A 21,261-nucleotide genomic window follows, 5' to 3' on the forward strand; every position below is an offset into this window, starting at 1 on the left:
TGTTGCCTGTTGGGTCCACCCATCCCAGTATGCAGACCTCTTATCTCCTCAGGGTCTGCAAAACCAGACCTTGATGAAGGAACACTTCCTGTATACCTGCAGGCCATGAGCACTGGCCAGCACTTTGTGGAAGCACATGAATATTTGATGGCACATAATACTTGTTTTCATGCCGCCCTTGCCAATGTTGGTGTGTGTAACCATTCGAGTTTGCAGACTTAAAAAAAAACAACACACACATTTCTATGAGTCCTAAATTAGCAATATAGCATCTATTTCGCTCTTTGCTATTGCGTATGGCATGGTGAATGACTGGTTAGTACATCTGCCTCACAGTTCTGAGGACCCGGGTTCAAATCTGGCTTCGCCTGTGTGGAGTTTGCATGTTCTCCCCGTGCCTGCGTGGGTTTTCTCCGGGTTCTCCGGTTTCCTCCCACATCCCAAAAACATGCATGGTAGGTTAATTGAAGACTCTAAATTGCCCGTAGGTGTGAATGTGAGTTCAAATGGTTGTTTGTTTATATTGTCCCATGCGATTGGCTATCAACCAGTTCATAGTGTACCCCGCCTCTCACCCGAAGATAGCTGGGATGGGCTCCAGCACGCCCACGACCCTAGTGAGGATAGGCGGTACAGAAAATCGATGGATGGATAGAGTGAAATGATGGAAAATTCCAAGGTGAGATAACATTTTAAAGATTTCTGGCAGCTTTCAGCCCTCAGCTCTTGACAGGTTTATTCCAAGCTATCGATGTCCTTTTACCTCCTAGCATTATAGTAGTGGTTTTGACAGAGGCTTTCAAAACCTTAACAAGCATCTACGAGAATCTCCATATTCACACATTTGGTTTCATTCAGTCACCCTCACACCCTTCTGTCACGCGGCTCACGCCTTCCGGAATTAGGTCTGACATACAGTGTAACTCTTGTTGAATATTTCAGCAGATCAAAGTAAAATTACAAAGTGTTTGTGATCACCCTCCTTGCATTCGGGAGCATACACAACCCAATGTTGAGGATATCCTCTGTGACAAAGTGACTCATTATGCTGCAGAGGGATTAGTTCAATAGGCTCCTTCTGCTCATTACACGTTGGCAAGTTGTTGCCTGAGAACATTTCTCAAACATGTTCTACGCCCAATTATTTTAAAATCTAGGTAAAATTAAAAAGTTGTAAAGCCAGGATTAAATTTCTATTAAATCCAAAGCTTGATCCCAACACAGTATTCTCCATTGTTTTGCAGGTATACTGTTGTTCAATCAAAGGCCCGCATTGTGTTTTTTTGGGGGGGATAACACATAACTTTGCTCTCTGTTGCTGGAATTCAAACAATAGCAAAGGCTTTCACAATTTACAATCCACTGTGAGACTTCTTGTTTGTCAACAGAATTACTCATCCATTGAAGACATTTAAGTGTCATGGTTTCGACCTCACTTGGAGTTAATTTGAGATTAATGTCATCAGTAACTCGTTACTATTGGCGTAGACATGATTGTTGGTTTAAATGAAAATGTATTACAATTGGAGTAAACCAATACCGATGCTAATGCCTTCAGTGAAATTGATGATTACTCTCACTTTTATGAGACTGTTGACACCTTGCAATCAATACAATTTCTGAGCTGCAACAAGAATATAACTAGTCATGCCATTTAGGGCTTCATTGTATGTGTGTGTGTCGGGGGGGTGTTTATCTTTTGCTTTGCTATAATGTCATCACCTTTTAATGCACGAACCTGTTGTAGATTCTGTTTTATGGGTATATTAAACAACTGGTTCTCGAGCAGCGGCACAGTGGGCGACCGGTTAGAGCGTCTGCCTCACAGCTCTGAGGACCGGGGTTCAAATCCTGGCCCCGCCTGTGTGGAGTTTCCATGTTCTTCCCGTGCCTGCTTGGGTTTTCTCCGGGCACTCCGGTTTCCTCCCACATCCCAAAAACATGCATGGTAGGTTAATTGACAACTGTAAATTGCCCATAGGTGTGAACATGAGTGTGAATGGTTGTTTGTTTATGTGTGCCCTGTGATTGGCTGGCAACCAGTTCAGGGTGTACCACGCCTCCTGCCAAAGATAGCTGGGATAGGCTCCAGCACGCCCGCGACCCTTGTGAGGATAAGTGGCTCAGAAAATGGATGGATGGTTCTAGAGGGGAAAAAAAGTGAAGCAGCACTAAAACAAATGTGCATTCATAATATGCATTGTATTGCAGGTGAAAATTTTGTTTGAAATAAGACACTTAATAAAGAGATATATAATATATTAAGAGACTCATCCATCCATCCATCCATTTTCTGAGCCGCTTCTCCTCACTAGGGTCGTGGGCGTGCTGGAGCCTATCCCAGCTGTCATCGGGCAGGAGGCGGGGTACACCCTGAACTGGTTGCCAGCCAATCGCATGGCACATACAAACAAACAACCATTCGCACTCACATTCACACCTACGGGCAATTTAAAGTCACCAATTAATGCATGTTTTTGGGATGTGGGAGGAAACCGGAGTGCCCGGAGAAAACCCACGCAGGCACAGGAGAACATGCAAACTCCACACAGGCGGGACCAGGGATTGAACCCAGGTCCTCAGAACTGTGTGGCTGACGCTCTAACCAGTCGGCCACCGTGCCGCCTAGGAGAGTCAATAAAAAGTAAAAGTGTGTGTATAGAGAGAGAGAGAGAGAGAGAGAGAGAGAGAGAGAGAGAGAGAGAGAGAGAGAGAGAGAGAGAGAGAGAGAGAGAGAGAGAGAGAGAGAGAGAGAGAGAGCGAGAGAGAGATCCATCCATCAATTTTCTGTACCGCCTTATCCTCACAAGTGCTGGAGCCTATCCCAGCTATCTTCGGGCGAGAGGCGGGCGCCACTTCTGTTGGCCACTTATTCCATTTGTGTGCAGCATAATAGCTAAATGCTGCTTCACCATGTTTGCTTTTTAGACCAATAGCAGAATTTTATATGTATTTAGACCAGTAGCAGAACTTTTAAATCTATTCTAAAGCTGACTGGAAGCCAGTGCAAAGGCTTTAGAATTGGAGTAATATGCTCTGACATCTTTGTTCTGGTCAGAACCAGAGCCACAGCATTCTGAATGAGCTGCAGCAGTTTAATGCTCTTTTTGGGGAATCCAGTCAGAAGACCATTAGAATAGTCAAGTCTACTTGAGATAAAATCATGGATGAGCTGCTCCTGGTCTGCTTGACACATGCATATACAGGCTGAACAGAAGGTGTCCAAGAACTGACCCTTGAGGGACCCCATAGGTCAATGCCATTCGATGAGATTGAACATTTCCAATGGTTACAAAATAACTCCTTTCCTCCAGGTAAGACGTGAACCATTTAAGGACTGTTCCATCTAGTCCTACCCACGTTTCCAACCTGTTCAACAGTATATAATGAACAACCGTATCAAAAGCCACACTGAGGTACAACAAGACCAGAATTGACACCTTTCCCGAATCAGTATTCAACCATATATTATTTAGCACTTTGATAAGAGCAGCTTCCACCACATGCTTCTCTGCTCTGCCTTTGTCTTCTTCATCTCATCCTCACTGCAACCAGAGTCATCCTAGATTGTCTGGCTTACACTATCCCCTTCTACTACCTTACACCACTGATCTCATTCATATAATATCATATGCACAAGATGTACCGTAGTCTATCTGCGTCCTTCTACACAGCTGTTATATAGTAGGTCACCCTGTGTTGCTGCCTCTTCTACAGTGGAGGAAATAATAATTTGATCCCTAACTGATTTTGTAAATGTACCCACTGACAAAGACATGAACCGTCTATAATTTTAATGGGAGGTGTATTTTAACAGCGAGAGACAGAATATCAAAAAGAAAATATCAACTGTGGGAAGTAGCTGAACCCAAGAGCAGGCGGAGGCTGATGTAAAATGATGAACAGTTTATTGAGCAAAGGTTATGGAAGTGGTCCTGGATGTGTTGACAGGCGGCGCCGTGGACAGAACAGGGGGCTGGCAGGAATGACATGGGTCAGGAACACTGGGAAAGAGGAGACACAAGAGTTAACAAGGGAAGGAGGAGTTGAGTATCTTACATGAGTACGGTGGGCCGTGGTACCGCTAGGAGAGGCTGCAATACTTTGGCGAGGATTCCCTGGAACAGGCAGGCTTAAATGTAGGTGGTGATGAGGGTAGATTGGAGACAGGTGCGTGGCTTGAGGAGAAGCTGAAACAGCGTTGCCTTGGCTGTGTGGTTTGGGTCATTGTCGTGCTGGAAGACCCATCCGTGACCCATTTTAAGTTTCCTGGCTGAGAGAAGGAGGTTGTCACCCAGGATTTCATGGTACAAGGCTCCATTCATATTTTCCTCGATGCGGTGAAGTTGACCTGTCATCTTTGCAGAGAAACACCCCCAAAGTATAATAGTATATAATAATACTATAATATTACTATTTATTGTAAGCAAAGTGCTGGTAGGCTAGAGTACCATACGCTTCGCTTTCATGTAGGCCTACAATACGGGTATAGGTTCCATCAGTGTCCCGGCATTTTTTCAGTTGGTGTCGTGACTAGTCTAATAATAGATGTTTTTTTTTTTTGTATTTGCCTCAATACACTGTATGTGCGGTGAAGACTCAAAAGTAAAACTACATCTCGCATTCAATGAGAAGTGTGTCCGTGACTCTAATAAAAAGGGGGAGCATGCATTAAAATTAGATTCCACTAGAGGGTAGCACAATCTAAAAAAACAAAATAAAATGCTTTTGGGTCTTACTTGGGTTTCTCTCTATACCAATGTACTGTTTTGTTTACGTTTTAGCCTACTTAATACTGATTAACCGACTACTTTTTTTCCGCGAAGGGAAGATAATACATTTCCATAATCCTCCTCTTCTGACCATGCAGTACGATAACATTAACTGTAATGTGTTGAAATCACGCAGGGAAGTAATTTATACTCAACCGTTATAAATTACCTTTATTACAGATTAATAATGGATAATTAATTACCTTAACGTATGTCCACATGATATACAGAGTCCGCCGCCCAAAAATTATACACAAACCTGATTTAACACCTGCAGACTTTTATCTATGGGGGACCTTATAGGATGTTGTGAACACATAGCAGGAAACCGACTACACCGGTGGTGCTAATTGTAGAGGCCAAAGGTCATCTCATGATGTCTGAACAAATTCGATGTTCAAATATTGAAACAAAATTTGCTTTTCTTGATATTTTGTGGCTGTATAGTATATATCTTAAAACGTGAAATAGCTTGATCCTTCTTATTGTGGAGGGCTCTATCGTTGTGGCAAATACTGATGCTATTATTATTAATAATACTAATAATAGAAATAAGGTGGTAAGTTGTGATCCAGTTCAATCTTATTCTATACCAAAATCACTTCAACAGAGGCATCAACAGCAAGTGTAATCGAGTAGTAACGTTGGTTTGGTGTCTCTGGCTCTGTGAAAATTGTGTTGCTGTTTCGTCATTTTCCATTACGTTCCATTTTTAATTCACACTATTGTGTGTTCACACTATATACTATATACATTTCAAAAGACGGTGATATCCTCAATTTGGAAATCACCTTTTGATTGCGTGCACTAAGTTTGTGCCAAGTCACTGTTTTTGATCAATTTCATTGTTGCCACAAACTATTCAGCAAAGCAGTGACTTTGCTAACCTGCAAGACTCACATTCAGCGTCAGCTTATGGGACAGCACCTGTGCGGGTAATGAGCTGCACACAAGTGCAGCGTGCGTGGTTTTTTTGCGTGTGGCTCCTTCGCAGCACGGCGGGGCGTGCAATGGGTGATGACCAGGGCGAGGTGCGCGCTGATCGAGTCAAGGCAGCGGGAGAGATAGTGTAGAGGCAGGGAGGGAGAGAGGGAGGGAAAGAGGGGAGCGCATTCTTGGCGAGGCATCACAGCAGGACAAGAGATCCAATCTCGAGGTTGTCAGCCGGAGACGGACCCGGACAGGGAAGGTAGGATGATACGAGAATGACTTCAGCCTAATTATCACCCACCTCCTCATCGTCATCGGTCTGCATGTTAGTTGACTCCCCAATGCGTCGGGGGAGACCATTGCGTTGGTGCGGTCGTTTCTGTGGTTCACTTAATTCACACATTTCTTACTCAATTGACACCACATTTAATTAACTCATTGGATTTGTTTAACGAGTCTTTGGTGCTTATAAAATTATAAATCCATCCCCAAATTGTGTGTGTTTCCCCCCCCCCTTAGTGGATGTTCCTCGACATTTTTTTTTTTTTTAATGACCTGCCAGTTCAGTGGGATGACAAAGTCCATTAAAAGTTTTTGGGCAACTTCTGTTATTACCGCCTGCTTACGTCGCGAGTAAACGGTCGATGGAGGTGTCAGGTGAGCACCATTATATCAGGTAGCTGCACAGTGACTTCAGACGTGCCTGCTGGGGAGCGCCTTGCACCCACTTACTTATTTATGTATCTGTAACTCGATGCGACGTCAGTTTAATACTTTGACTACTTAACAAGTTGTAATTTTAATAATAATATTTGTCTGTTTTCACTGGTTCTTTTGAATGCAGATGAATGACATTCATTAGTTACCTTTGCCTTTGATTGTTCCAACGTATTTAGACTAAAGTGAATGCAAAAAAACAATTCAATTCAAAGCTGCTTTGTTTGATGCAAAATGGAAAAAAATGATGCCATGTGAATGTTTTGAAATGTTCACCAGTAGGGCAGTAGATGACAGCAGACTCCATTAGAGCAATCTCTTTTGAGAGAATCATATGAATATTCATTGACGTGGCAGATACGAGCAGACATAAAACGAATCCCCGGGAGTAAAAAAATACATTAACATGTCAGAAATATTTCCATATGTTTAATTTACAATTTAATTGGCCTTTAGTAGGAACCAGTAGCCCCAATGCCACATTTGGTATGGCTTCATTGGCAATTCAACTTTTTCAGTTGAGAAAATGGTATATTGGATTATTCACTTGTGGGTTGTAGATGACAAGTGAACTTGTTTATCGTTTACTGTTTGCGAAAAATACAGTTATTTCCTATCTTGTCTCGACCTGCTTTTTCCCCCCGTCAATCTGACACTTCTGCTAAATGTAAGATTAGCAATGATGTGGAAATGCAAAACAAATGTATAAAACAAGTATTATTCTATCATCTTTAATTCACAAATCAAAGTTTTATGATTGCGATAAGTTGGAGTTGCAGCCTCTTCCCCATTTGTTATGTAGTGAGCGTATATGTCTGACTTTTGGCCTCTCTGAGTGTGACGCTCATTTCATGAGTGTGACTCTCATTGAGAGTGTCTCATTGAGAGTCACACTCATGAAATTCATTCAGAATAGGGGAAAAAATAAATAAATTGGGGAGTCCATATCTGACACGTTGACTGACAGACTCAAATGCAACACAATATAAGGAATAGAGGACTGTGCGTTATGAGGTCTCGGAGACGAGGCGGAGCAATGTGAGCTCAAGGTAGGATTTCAGTGTTATCAAATGGGAAGAGGCGTAAAAGTGTTGAGTGGGAAAAGGGAGCGAAGGTGATGTATGATGTGGAAAAACTTGTTTATTTTGTGGTGGTGGTTGCTGGCATGGTGCCTGTACTAATCCTTGTAGCGTTGCCATGTTGAAGTTGTGATGAGCCTTCATCCTTTGGGGAAGGCCCGACATTGATTGCCAGGGTGTGAAGGCTTCTAAATATAAACTTGTCATGTACGTATATATGTATTTGATTAAATCAGACCATGACCCATTAGTATGTTCTTCATCTTTTCTACTTTAACCTATGTCAATGGTTACACACCACATTATGCATTTGTAGGTATATATTTGAACAGTGTCATTGAACACGTCAGTCGGTGCACTTGCACAATTAAATATGCCTGTTAATAATCTAGTTACAAAATAAATTATGCTTTTGATTAGCATTATCAGAGATGTATAAATGTATCAATGTTAATGACTGTGAACAAATGTATGTAACAAATATTGTTGAAGTTTGTAGTAGAGTACAACTATATTGCATCACACCGCAAGGTGTTTCTAACATTACGGTTACCTTATTTAACAATATAATGGGCACAGCGGGTGGCACTGTTGGGCATTTGTTTAGCATGTCTGCCTTAAAGCATCTAGGTGCCTGTTATTTCCATGGTTAGGTGGGTCTTTCCGGCTTCCTCCCACATTTCAAATAACCTGCCTTTTAGTTTAATTGAAAACGGAATTGCCCATAGGTGTGAAAGTGTGAATGATAGTTTGTCTGTACCATACAGTAAATGTCCTGGTATTAACTGGTGATCTGTATGGGGTATATACCCTGCCTCTTGTCCGCAGTCAACTGGGACAGGCTCCAGCTCACCAGTGACCCTGTACAGCAGCGCTACCCCACCACCATTTTAATGTACCCTGGCAAACTGTACATGTGCGCTTTTCCTTTATGCGTTTTTGTAAATTGGGAAAGAATATGGCCACACCACAGAGGTGTGTTTCAATTAGATTAGAGACCGCCTGGAAATCATGGATTTTTTTTCTTCTTCCTGAGACTTGTAAATGTCATTGATATCCATGAAACTGCTTGGTTTTTTTTTTTAATTCTGTCTGAAATAAATCCAGTAAAAGTAGTTTGATCAGAACACCATGTTTATGACTGAATGCATGTTTGGAGGTCTAGCTATATCAATATATATATATATATATATATATATATATATAGGCGGCACGGTGGACGACTTGTTAGAGCGTCTGCCTCACAGTTCTGAGGACCATGGTTCAATCCCCGGCCCCGCCTGTGTGGAGTTTGCATGTTCTCCCCGTGCCTGCGTGGGTTTTCTCCGGGCACTCCGGTTTCCTCCCACATCCCACAAACATGCGTGGTAGGTTAATTGACAACTCTAAATTGCCCGTAGGTGTGAATGTGAGTACGAATGGTTGTTTGTTTGTATGTGCCCTGCGATTGACTGGCAACCAGTTCAGGGTGTACCCTGCCTCCTGCCCGATGATAGCTGGGATAGGCTCCAGCACGCCCGCGACCCTGGTGAGGAGAAGCGGCTCAGAAAATGGATGGATGGATGGATGTTCGTTTGGGTTACACATGGTCTTTGTATAACTTTGGCATTTGTAGTCCTAGTTTCACTACCGTAAGCGAAGACTGGTAAAATACATCGATCGAAAACCTTTCTCTTCAAACAAATGGGATGATTGTTCTTGAATATAACACTAAGCCTTCCCTAAGGCTGCCAGGCAAGCTTTATGCTGTGTTCAACTGCTTCAACTGTTCAAGTGCTTGTATTTCCATCCATTGTAACAAGTTGGCCTAAATAGATATAGTTGTCGACGGCGTCTAGGACATAGTCCTCAGTTTTGATATCTTTTTGCGGACAGTAACGATTGAACAGGACATTAGTTTCAGTTGTTACTGTAAAACACGGCCTTCATTCCCCAGAGGGCAAAGAGCCTCTGCCTACGGCAGCGGGCAGACAAGCTTGGCGGCAAAGGGTGCTAAGAATCACAGGGTTAATTATGGCTGTTTACGGACAACGGACTTGGCTATGCTAGACCAGAATACGGTTACTCCTACAAACATTTTAAATCAAACCAAAGGACAATCTTTAGAAGTAGCAAGAAAGAAGCAAAAAAGACATAACGCACAAAATCTTTTTGGGACGCTCAACGTGCGAACGCTCAAGGACGATTCTCGATTAGAAGAGCTACAACATGAGCTAGAATATATATACACACAGACCCTTTCCAAAAATTAGAATGTCATGGAAAAGTTTATTTATTTCCAAAATTTCATTCAAAAACGTAAACTTTCATAAATTATAGATTCAGGGCTCACAATTTTAAGTATTTATTTGTTTATTTTTCCATAATTTGGGCTTCCAGCTCATAAAACCCACCAAATCAGGAATTAAAGAAATTAGAATACTGTAAAGAAATCATTTACTTTTTATAGTTCAGTTTTTATCGAAAAAAAAGACAGAAATTAGGGTCACATTAAATCAATCAAAATATGGCACTTTCAAAACGATACATTAATCTTCAATACTTGATTGGGAATCCCTATGCTTGAATCACTGCCTGGATGGGGCGTGGCATTGAGGTAATCAGCCTGTGGCATTGCCTGGGAGTTATGGAAGCCCAGATTTCCTTAATGCTTGCTGTCAGTTCTTTGTTTTTGGGTCTGGTGCCCCTCATTTTCCTCTTGATAATACCCCAAGGATTCTCACTGGGGTTTAGATCCGGCAAGTTGGCTGGCCAGTCAAGCACTGTGATGGCATGGACATCAAACCAGGTTTTGGTGTTTCTGGCGGTATAGGTAGGGGCCAGGTCCTGCTGGAAGATGAAATCTGCATCTCTTTTTTTTTTCTTCTACCGGCTGTTAGGTATAGCAGATGGAGGATCTGTATACCTTTTTTGCCAGAACAGTTTTACTGTGTCACAGTGGGGTTGGTAAGCTTCCACTGTGGTTTCTTAGTATTATAATTGATGTTAATTGAGAATCAGAGTCGAACAGAACAAAGTTTCTAGAGGGGAGAGTGAAACGAAGACAAAAGACAAAGCACTAATTGTAAACAGGATGAGAAAAGTAAGTAATTACATTATCTACAAAAATGAAACATTAAATATGTGTTGCATGGGGCTGTAGTGCTACACCCTGTGAGGGAACGACCGGACAAGGACAGGAGAAGAAGCATGCAGGACAAGGGTCGTGAACCCAGCTTTACAACTGTGTGGTGGGATTGACTATGTAAATTATAAAAGTCTATAGGACGAGAGTGTGAGTGAGGGGATACCGAAGCAATTCACATATTCATGAGTTATTTGTCGCAATAAGTGAGTCGCCCCACACCCAGCGAAGGAGTCCCAGGGCTGTGTTCCTGCGGACACATGCAAGTGAATTGACACCGCTTTACATGCACAAAGACTGACAGAATTGTCCTGTAATTGCTGTGCCCGCACCGTGGAGACTGAGGACCCCACCCAATCAATCGAGGGGCGGGACCGGCCCAGGGGTCCACCTGAGAGCAGCCCGGCGGACGGGACACGTCCCACACCGAGGGACCCAGGGCAGTCCGCCGGCCCCACCGACAACTGGCCACCCGGTGGGGGCTGCAGGGGCCCAATACCCAGCCAACATCCCCCCTCCCCGCAAAGGGCCTTCACGCCACCCCTCCCCCTCCACCCCCAGGAGAGACAGACCCCCCCACCCCTCCACCCAACCTGCAGGGCCCGCGATGGGCTGCCAGACACTGCTGCCTAACAGCCACCCCCCCACACACAGACACACACACCCACGACCCACCATCCCCCACAGATGGGTGTATGTGGTGCATTAAAATGTGGTGATGAGTGTGTGGGATGCATTTCAAACCCAAGGGGGCAGGCAGGGCAGAGGGGCAGGGCAGGGTGAAATCTGCATCTCCATACAGATCCTCAGCAGAAGGAATCATCAAGTCCAATAAAACATTCTGGTAAACTGTTGCGGTGACCTTGGGTTTAAGAAAGCAGAGTTTCCCAACATCTGCACTGGAAATTGCACCCCAAATCATGACTGACTGTGGATATTTCAGATAGGACCTCAAGCAGTTGACAGTTGACGTCTGAATGTGGTGGTTTTTTAAGCTGTGACTCCTGCCTCATTCCACTCTTTCTGGATCTCTGCTGGATTCTTGAATCTTCTGTGTTTTATAATCCGCTGAAGGTATTTTGCTGGTGCATCTTCTCCTGCCACATTTTGTCCTTGCACAAGACTTTCCATTGATATTGCTGGACACAGCACTCTGTGAACAGCCAGTATCCTTAGCTGTGAACTTTTGTGGCTTAGCCATCCTATGGAGGGTATCAGTGAGGGTATTCTGGCCAGTTGTCAAGTCTGCAGTCTTCCCCCATATTGGACCCAACTGAGACAATTGAACCAAACTGAAGCAATTTGATGACACCTGGGGAAACCTGTGCAGGGGCTTTGAGTTTAGTAGATGATTAGTGTGTGACACTCAGTTTAAAACATTTATGGCCTGCAAAATTTCGGCTGAAAAAATAAACAAAGAAATACTTGAAATTGTTTAAATTGTGGGCCCTGAATCTATAATCTATGAAAGTTTAACTTTCATTCATTCATTCATTTTCTGAGCCGCTTCTCCTCACTAGGATCGCGGGCGTGCTGGAGCCTATCCCAGCTGTCATCGGGCAGGAGGCGGGGTACACCCTGAACTGGTTGCCAGCCAATCGCAGGGCACATAGGAACAAACAACCATTCGCACTCACAGTCATGCCTATGGGCAATTTAGAGTCTCCAATTCATGCATGTTTTTGGGATGTGGGAGGAAACCAGAGTGCCCGGAGAAAACCCACACAGGCACGGGGAGAAGATGCAAACTCCACACAGGCGGGACCGGGGATTGAACCCGGGTCCTCAGAACTGCGAGGCTGACGCTCGAACCAGTCGGCCACTGTGCCACCGAAAGTTGAACTTTTTGAATAGAATTGTGGAAATAAATAAACCTTTCCATGATATTCAAATTTTTTGGAAAAGGTCTGTAAAAGGGTCTATATATATATATGTGGATTATGGATTACTATACCATACTTTTTTGAGACTTTGTTTTAAACTTCAACCAGTCCAGGTTGTACCCTGCCTCTCGCTAAAATTCAACTTGTGACCCTAACCCTAAATTCAGTTTACCTGTGACCCTAACGAGGACAAGTGTATACAAAATGGAAGGATACTTTTGAAATACAGTAAATAAAACATCATAAAGCGAGCGATGGATACATTTTATTTAATTTAAATCTCCAAAATTCCTATCTACAGCCATACAATGAAATTAACTTCCGCCATGTAAAACCAGCAAGCAGGAATTTAATGGCCAAGCTGTGTGACAAATTCTCATTTTTGATCATCACACACGGGATGCTGTCATAAAATGTGGCTGCAATGGGAGGCGGTGGTATAGGACAGGGAGAGAGACAGTGAGGGTGAAATGAAAGGGACAACGGTGCTGGATGAGGAGGGAGGTGAAGTGTTGAGATGCAAAGGTAATCTGTGCTGAGGAGGAGCTACTAAATTGTCTGTTTTGACTACAACAGGATAAAAGCCATCAGCTGTTATCGGGGAGCTGTGACTCCACACGGACGTCGAGGAAAACAAAAGTAGATGAATGAGTTTCTGCAGGCTACTGTATGCCCTCTGACACTACCAGTTTGTGTTGATGTTGCTACATGGCGCTTTGCTGCCTACCCTATTACAAAATGTGTTGGTCAAGGGACAAGAGACTCTGCTTGATAAACAACCACAAACGACTGACTGAGAATTCAAGGACGGAACCTACTTTATGGATTCATGGAATGTCTTTGCAGAAAGTTATAATTGACAGGAAAACGGAATTGAGACTGTTGAGATAATGCACTTCGAAATATTGTAGCGCATATCTGAGGCCACACTTCATCAAGATCCATTAAGGCATAAGCATAAAATATTTTATTGTGTGACACCGTCTTTCCTGTTAACCTGGCCAGAATAAGCAACATTCAAAAAATATACCTCTAATCATCATTTGTGTCCTATTCACCTATAGTCCAGAACCTACTTTGTAGAATACATTAAAAAATAACACATTGAGCTACACTTCAGTGCAAAAGTACAGTATAAGCTAATCAAACTTGTGTAGTGAGGGTCGATTCAAACTGCATTTTTAGGGAAATGATTTTGGCATTTATCACAACCCCTATGGGTCTGGCTCAAATTGCTTTTGTGGCAGGTTGGTATTTAGGTTGGTTGAAATGTTGTTATTATGGTAGGACATAGGATGTTATGATACATGATCTGTTGGTATCTTTAAAGTTATTTGTATTGTGTATAGTCAAAGAGTCACTGTATTGGCAATTACTTATTGACCCGCACTCCTATAAAGACATTTGGGACAATGGCGGCCATGTCCTTAATATATATTTCTCATTTATCAGGGCTTTGAATCGCTCGCAATTTGACTGTTCAGGTTGTCTTGGAAAATGTTTCAACTCTCATCTGAGCAGTCTTCATCAGTCAATGATCAAAGACGAGATAGGACATTTCTAGTCAAAGGGCAAGGTGTAGGACCAAAGTATTGATCCTCCAAGGTAGAGGCAGACCCCGACCAAGGATGGGTTCACTCTTTTGGGATGAACTGATGACGCCTGCTTGAATGAGAGGCAAAACAGTCCACTTGCGATTGATTCAATACCTTGAGAATACAATAACCAGGATGAGAATATTCACAAGAAAAATAAATCTCGTGAAAATTTTAAGCATATGTGTATGTCAGTCCCGTTAGGCTGCGTAAAAATAAAATCAGGAGAAGAAAAAGACACTGGAAGAGTTATCTTTATTGCCTCCCTGCAAACTCAATGATGGAATGGATGGCCAAAACAATTTGTCAATCACAAAATACCATCCAAAGTACAACACACAATTACTACTACTACTACTAAACACACACACAGACACACACGCACACTTAGCACTGTTTGTCACAAATGCTTGACATTTAATGTAGCAATACTTGACCTCCTTCAATGCAGAATTAGTCCAAAGTGTCACACAGTGTACATGTGTATCAATAACTATATTACTCTTTAGTCATCCTCATTTGTCTTTGACAATTCACTGTTGCACAGGATGTTTTTATATGACTTGATAAAGTGTTTCATGATGAAGGATGTAACACGGCACTACCATCATCTTCATAAAAATCACTGTCACCACAGGTGTTGTGTGAACTGCACCTCCTCCTGCTGTGTTTTAAACAGCTTCACTGTCACTGTGTACACCATCACGAAGGCTCCTGGTAGCATCTCCAGTGGAAGTGCAGCGATTGGCCGGGTAGATGTTACAGCAATGTCCTCTCTTAGCCTGGCAGGGAGTTTATAATTTTGTATCTATTATTGAGAGGAGGTTTCAGCCAAGGTACATTTTCAATCGGCGAGTCAGATGGGATCCGTCTTCATTTCGAGTGAAGTGGAAAAGGTAGATTTCATACTCTGTAATTCAGAAATTATATGTCTATAAAAAAGAACTGAACACCAGAACTGCATTTTCTACTCATTTGAATAAAATGTTTGTTAATCCATGACAAATAAAATACTACTGTAAACAAATAATAGATTCAACTGTGCCTCATATTCCCCTAATGAAAATCAACATGAAGTGGTGTAAATGTTTAATCAAACTCATTACAAAGATAACAAATGAATGCATTTAAGATACTGACCTCATCTTAAAAATTGTTTTCAAAATATTCCAATATCCAAGCCATCCTTTTTAAAAGAAAACAAATCTACCAGTCTTTCCTTTTGATCATCATCATCCAATAATTGAATGACAGGTTGTCTTGGCTCTAAAAGTGTCATTGCAACCACAAAGCCCTAGCAGAGCTCCCTTGTGCAAAAGATCAAACTTTACCACACGTACGAGATGCACAGAGCTGTAAAGGTATCCGTTTAAGATGCTCAACTTTTACCACTGAGCAAAAAGTAGCATCCAGATCTACCTTGTTGCGTCCTCACAGCTAAATGGGCTAAAAGGTGGATTATCGCGCCTACACGGTGATCAACTCGTTAGCACGTCTGCTGCACAGTTCTGGGGACCTGGGTTCAAATCCGGCCTCGCCTGTGTGGAGTTTGCATGTTCCCCCTGTGCCTATGTGGGTTTTCTCCGGGTACTCCGGTTTCCTCCAACATCCCCAAAAAAGAATCGTAGGTTAATTGAAGACTAAATTGCCCGTAGGTGTGAATAGGTGAGTGCCAATGGTATTGTCTATATGTGACCTGCGATTGGCTGGAAACCAGTTCAGAGTGTCAGCCGTCTCTCGCCCAGAATCAGCTGAGATAGGCGCCAGCATGCCCGTGACCCTGTTGAGGATCAGCGGTACGGAAAATGGAAGGATGATGGAGCATCATTGCCACCTAGTGTTGGGGAGGGGGACATAGTTTCACCTATGATGGAATTAAACCTAATGTGAAAGCAAACCACATCTTGAACTTGCTGACATAACAGCATCTGCTCCTCAGGTACAACTTTTGATATTTCTTCCTGTGTTTTGAGAAAATGTTTGCCCATTTATGCAAAAGAAGCTGTACAATACATTCAAAGGTCACCCTGGGATAAGTGGACAAGATTACAGTCACCATTCTAGTTCAGTTTTACTATGTTTGATTATACCCTTTTATTTATGTAGCACGACATGATCGGCTGACTAAATGTCAACATGTTGACCTGTTATGTCATTCAAAAGAGCTTTGCAGAGTCATCCTTTAAGTGTCATGTCATGTTGATGATAAAAAGATCAGGAGGGTGGGACAAATGTCATTACGCAGCTCATCGGCGCAGCACTGCACCTCCACCCCCCTTGACAAAGCCAAATGTCTGTTGATTTTCTGATCACTGTGCTAATGACTGATGGCTTTTTCATGAGGACAGAAAGCTGACTGAAAATGATCATTGATTTGCTGGGATAATCCACACCTGAGGCCCACCTCTTCCAGTAAGAAGAGTACCTTTGAGGTTAAGGCCAATCAGACACAATGGCCATGTAATCAATAATTTGGAGTGCTGGAAGCCTGAAGAAATAGGATCATCTCTTTGGCGATATCGCAGCGGCTCCACATATTACTCATCTCTTTATACGGCCTTAATCACACATTACTCTTGCATATGCTGTAAAACTACCGCTCTTTAAATAGACGGGTAGGGTGGGCTAAATGAAGTTGGATTGTGCCCAATGGGTGCCGTATGTGTTCTCAATAGACTGCATTTACATGTGCCTTACATCTCAGTCGATTGTACAATGATTCCTCATGACGTGACCACAAAGAATAACACATATAGGGAAAGTGACAAGTGACTAAAACGAATGACACAAAAGGCAGTGCGGGACCGGTATGAAAAGCTGTCATGGGTGAACGAGGTGAGCCGAAGATGAGCAGAGACCCTGGCAGAGGAGGAGGAAAGTGAAGGCTTAATACATTGTGACAGTACAGTCAGCAGAGTGGGGCAGCGCCACAGTGGGGAGCAGCTTGCCTCAGCAATTACCCTGCTGTTTAGTCATGTCCTACACTGTTTAATTGCCACGTACATAAGTGAGTGAGGGGAACATCCCATCATGTCCTAATAGTGTTTTTACACTAATCATTAACCTATGTGCATATCTGCCTTAATTATATTCCCCTCTGCTCAGGTAGATGGTACCAGGTATGAAATGTACAAACATAAACATATTAATACAACTGAAAAGTAACAAGAGAGTGTATACATGTATACAATAATGTTACATTATAGTATTTACCCAGTGTGCCACCTGAATGGTCACAGATATCAAGACTTGAATTCTACAGCAATACTAAACCTAATTTTCTGTGCTAGTCGAACGATACACCTCTGAACTGTGTGGCAATAAATGACGAGACCACTATTAGGAATGTGGAATTGGATGGACTTTTCTTTTGTAAGTAGACCTTTAATTAAATGGAAATAAAAATGGACTGAAGGCAGCACAATGTCACAGTGGTTAGCACGTCTGCCGGCTTCCTCCTACATTTCAAAAACCTGCATGTTAGATTAATTGAAGAATATAAATTGTCCATAGGTATGAATGTGGGTGTGAAGGATTGTTTGTCTATATGCATACTGCGATTGGCTGGGGTCCAAAGTCAGCTCTGATTGGCTCTAGCTCAACCATGACCCTGATGTCAACAATTGGTATCTAAAATGGATGGATGGATGGAAAATAGACACCTCACAATTTTCTGCATAATGTCAGGCTTGCAGTGACCTTCACCAAGCCCTACTTAATATCAGTGCACACGTTGTCATGTACTTGTTTTTGTCAGGTATGAAATGGATATATTTTTACAATTGTGCTGGAAATTCATTCAATTTGGGACTGCTTACGGTGGCCCAAATAAAAAAGAAAACATATTTTAGAAGACAGTTGGTTAACTGTTAAGGTTTCACTAGAAAACAAGCAATGTATAGATGTTTTATGCATTGTTCCAGTATATGGGAAAAAAACAATGAAACAGAGGAAACCAATTAAAAGCACACATACAGAGGCATTTACCACAATCCAGCTTTTCATTACATTCCATCTCTTTCACATTCACTTGGAAATGTTTGCTGCTTTGTCAACCTTTAATCCCACGTAATATCTCTAAAAGCAACACGACAAATGGACAGCAAAGAGTAGCATTAAGGAGCATATGCATTTGATTTTATTGTCACACATTTTTGTACTTAAATGCATATCTGTATTCTGCTATTGTACAATCAGATAAGTGGGGGGACAAACAGTGCTATGCGCTATGCATTTAAAAGCTACCATCCCTTGAAACTGTGATGACACTAGGGACTAGAGGAATTTAGAAAGATAACCCTTCAAAAATTAAATTGCTGGCATTTAAGATTGGTCACTATTGCAAGGCCGCACAAGGACATTTTTTGATTGTAGAGGGAAAAATAGGAGTAGGATGAACATTGTGAGTGTGTGTGGGGGTAGGGGGAGGGGTGGAGACAGACATCACAAAAGGCCTTGCATGCCTTCAAAATCTGTTTACTAAGACATTTTAAACATTACAAGTATGAATAACTTGAGTTGTGCAGCAACCATCACTTTAATTGAGGCGATAAATCTAATAGAATATCAGCATTAATCTGCAGAACAGAGAGTCAAACCATTTATATATCCTAATTGCTAGAGATGTCAAAAGGCAGTTTGTTGTGGTGTTGTGGAGGTGAAAAAGGGTTGCACCATTGGAGGTGAAGTGTCAGGCATGTGACGAGATCAGGAGGACAGGTGCGGAACAAGGTGACGACGAAACAGGTGTGGAAAGTGGTGACAGAGAAAATGGGTGAACAAAACAACAATGAGCTTTACTTGGTTGCCTCCATTGACCACCACACGGCGGTCCTGTATAAAAGGCCAAATGGGTACCCAAGTAAAGGTTAAAGAGAAAAGAAATAGGTGAGGGCATGCACAGATCAGAAAAAAAAAACATGACAAAAATTGACAGGGAGTAGACAAACCACAAGGGGAGGAAACAGGCTGATGGGCTGAAAAACAATCATATGAAACACAAGAAACACTGGACGCTGGTGAAGAAGGACATATAGCAAAGAACAAGAGGCCTTACTGGCTGAGGGGGGCTTTGTCGAAAGGCTGAGGACGAGCTCAGTGATGGCAAGCAGGCCGACGCTTGCTCCTGTCATTCTGCCAAAAGGGAGTTTTTGTGGTGGAGTGGAGGCAAAACGGCAGGTGGACCCAAGTGCAGGGAAGCAGGCAAGGCAAGGCAGGAATGGATCTCAAAAATATAGTTAAAGTTCAAATAGAAGGAAAACAAGGGTGCTGGACAGCAGGATCTAAAATCATTATGAGATAGTTCCAAAAAAAGAAAAAAGTGAAAGACAAAACAGCAGAAAGACTTACTACCACAGATGACACACATTTCTTGATGAGGGTACTTCAACACACATTTTGTGTTCGTGTTTTTGCGATAAATCTAACTTGAATTCACACTTACAAAACCAACACTTCCGTCAGGACATTAAGTTTAACACCTAGGACTGAATCTGTATTTTGACTGTTATGTGTGTTTTCGTTTTTCAGGTGCAGGTGATGTCACTGAGTGTGGCTATCGGTAGCAGGATGACATTTGCCGAGCTCCTCCTTCCGTTCCTTATTCTACACGCCTGTGAAGGTGAGCTGTTCTCACTATTAATATTAAATGTATAATTCAGCAAAAACAAGACTAGGGTTTTAATTCCAAAGAAGAGGCATCCATTTCACCTTCTAATTTATACTAAGACCATTTATTCCTACAAACAATTAATTTTCTGATTAGTTTAGCAAATTAGGTAATTAATGCCCAAAATATTTTGTCGTTGTTGTTTAAAGTACTGTATGTGAGCAGCTGAATTTGAGATTTAGAATTAGTGATGTGTATAATTTGTCTGTTACAGAAAGCAAATCAAGAAAAAACAATATTCCTGAAGAATCAGTTAGGTGAACTGTGAACATCTTTTGTTCGATACAGCAATTAAGATTTGACAGCCAATAATTGTCTTTGTCATCTCCTTGTGATCACTTGTCTGAAAGAATTCTCTTGTGCCTCCGCAAATAAAGCATCCTGGTACCTTTTTTGACACCTTTTGCTTTCAGCCCGTGCAATTCATTTCACGTTTCATCATCTCTACAGTCCTTATTCTTTCTGTTCTACTTATTCCTCATCTGCCTTGTCTGCAATTGTCCTACAAACTTCTTCAGAATATTTTTGTGTTCTTGCTGAGTGTGCCATATGAGTGTCTGAGTCGGACATAGCGAAGGAGCTTAAGCACAGTGTAAAGTCACGCGAAATGTCTCACAGTGACAGGCAGGAGACACATCCAATCACACGCAGCGGTGAAGCAGTAGAGAATATTATTAAGCGAATGCCACCACATGTTTCCATCAAGCACAATGAGTTGATCAGTTTTTTTTTTAAATAACTGGAGTCCCTCGCCTTTTTCCCGCTATTGTTATCTGACACCTTGTGTCTGCATGCTGTTTATGTTCACCCATCATTCTTCTCTCCTTTGTTGTCTCCTCTTCACCTTCACCTTTGTCCTGTCTTTACCAATCCATTAGCATGTTGAACCTGTACCCCCCCCCCCCCCCTCATCTGCTAAACTAGATAGATGATCATTGCTGTCTTTACTAACTGGCTACAATTGATCTGCATTTCATGATCCAAGCATAACATCTAATGACACATGGGCTTGCAAAACGTTTTTTTTTTTTTTTTTTTTTTCCCCACCAATTGGTACAGTTAAGTGCACCATGGATGGTATAGGCAATGGTAGAGAGGTGGTAATTTGTTAGACATCTGTTTCTTCAGTGAGAATGATCATATGGGATACAGCAGCTAGTCAAATTGTAATGTAATGATTGGCAAACACAAAATCATGACGATTAGTGCATCTTCAATGATTGACATATTAGACTAGCCAATGATTGGATGACCAGTGACTGAAAAGATGGCCATTAATGGATGATCCAGTCCGTCTGTGCAGGAGGGGGGGATTTGAACTGAAGTGCAAGTCAGAGCAATACGTGCTGATACAATTTTTTCATATAGCCTTACTCTGACTTGTTTTCCAATGACGTTCAATCGATACAAAACGTCTTCTGAAGTAATGTGACCCATTTCAAACTGGTTATGTTAGGGGAATAGAGAACATTTGGTCATCCTGATGCAGGGAT

General features: G+C 42.1%; 1 protein-coding gene across 7 annotated transcripts in view; it reads left to right on the plus strand.

Annotated features, from left to right (window-relative positions):
* Nucleotides 1-5,916: 5,916 nt before the first annotated feature.
* Nucleotides 5,917-21,261, plus strand: part of cdh23 (cadherin-related 23) — a 199,021-nt gene continuing 183,676 nt past the window's right edge. For all 7 annotated transcript variants that reach the window (XR_009769490.1, XR_009769491.1, XM_061690790.1 and 4 more), the window contains exons 1-2: nt 5,917-5,961; nt 19,630-19,720. Coding sequence is in view for 5 of the 7 variants with exons in the window: in XM_061690790.1 (XP_061546774.1) it covers nt 19,639-19,720 (82 nt within the window). In the remaining 2 variants the exon portion in view is untranslated. The remainder of the gene's footprint in view (nt 5,962-19,629; nt 19,721-21,261) is intronic.

Source organism: Phycodurus eques, chromosome 11 (genome assembly GCF_024500275.1).
Source record: "Phycodurus eques isolate BA_2022a chromosome 11, UOR_Pequ_1.1, whole genome shotgun sequence".
In the NCBI taxonomy this organism is placed as follows: Eukaryota; Metazoa; Chordata; class Actinopteri; order Syngnathiformes; family Syngnathidae; genus Phycodurus; species Phycodurus eques.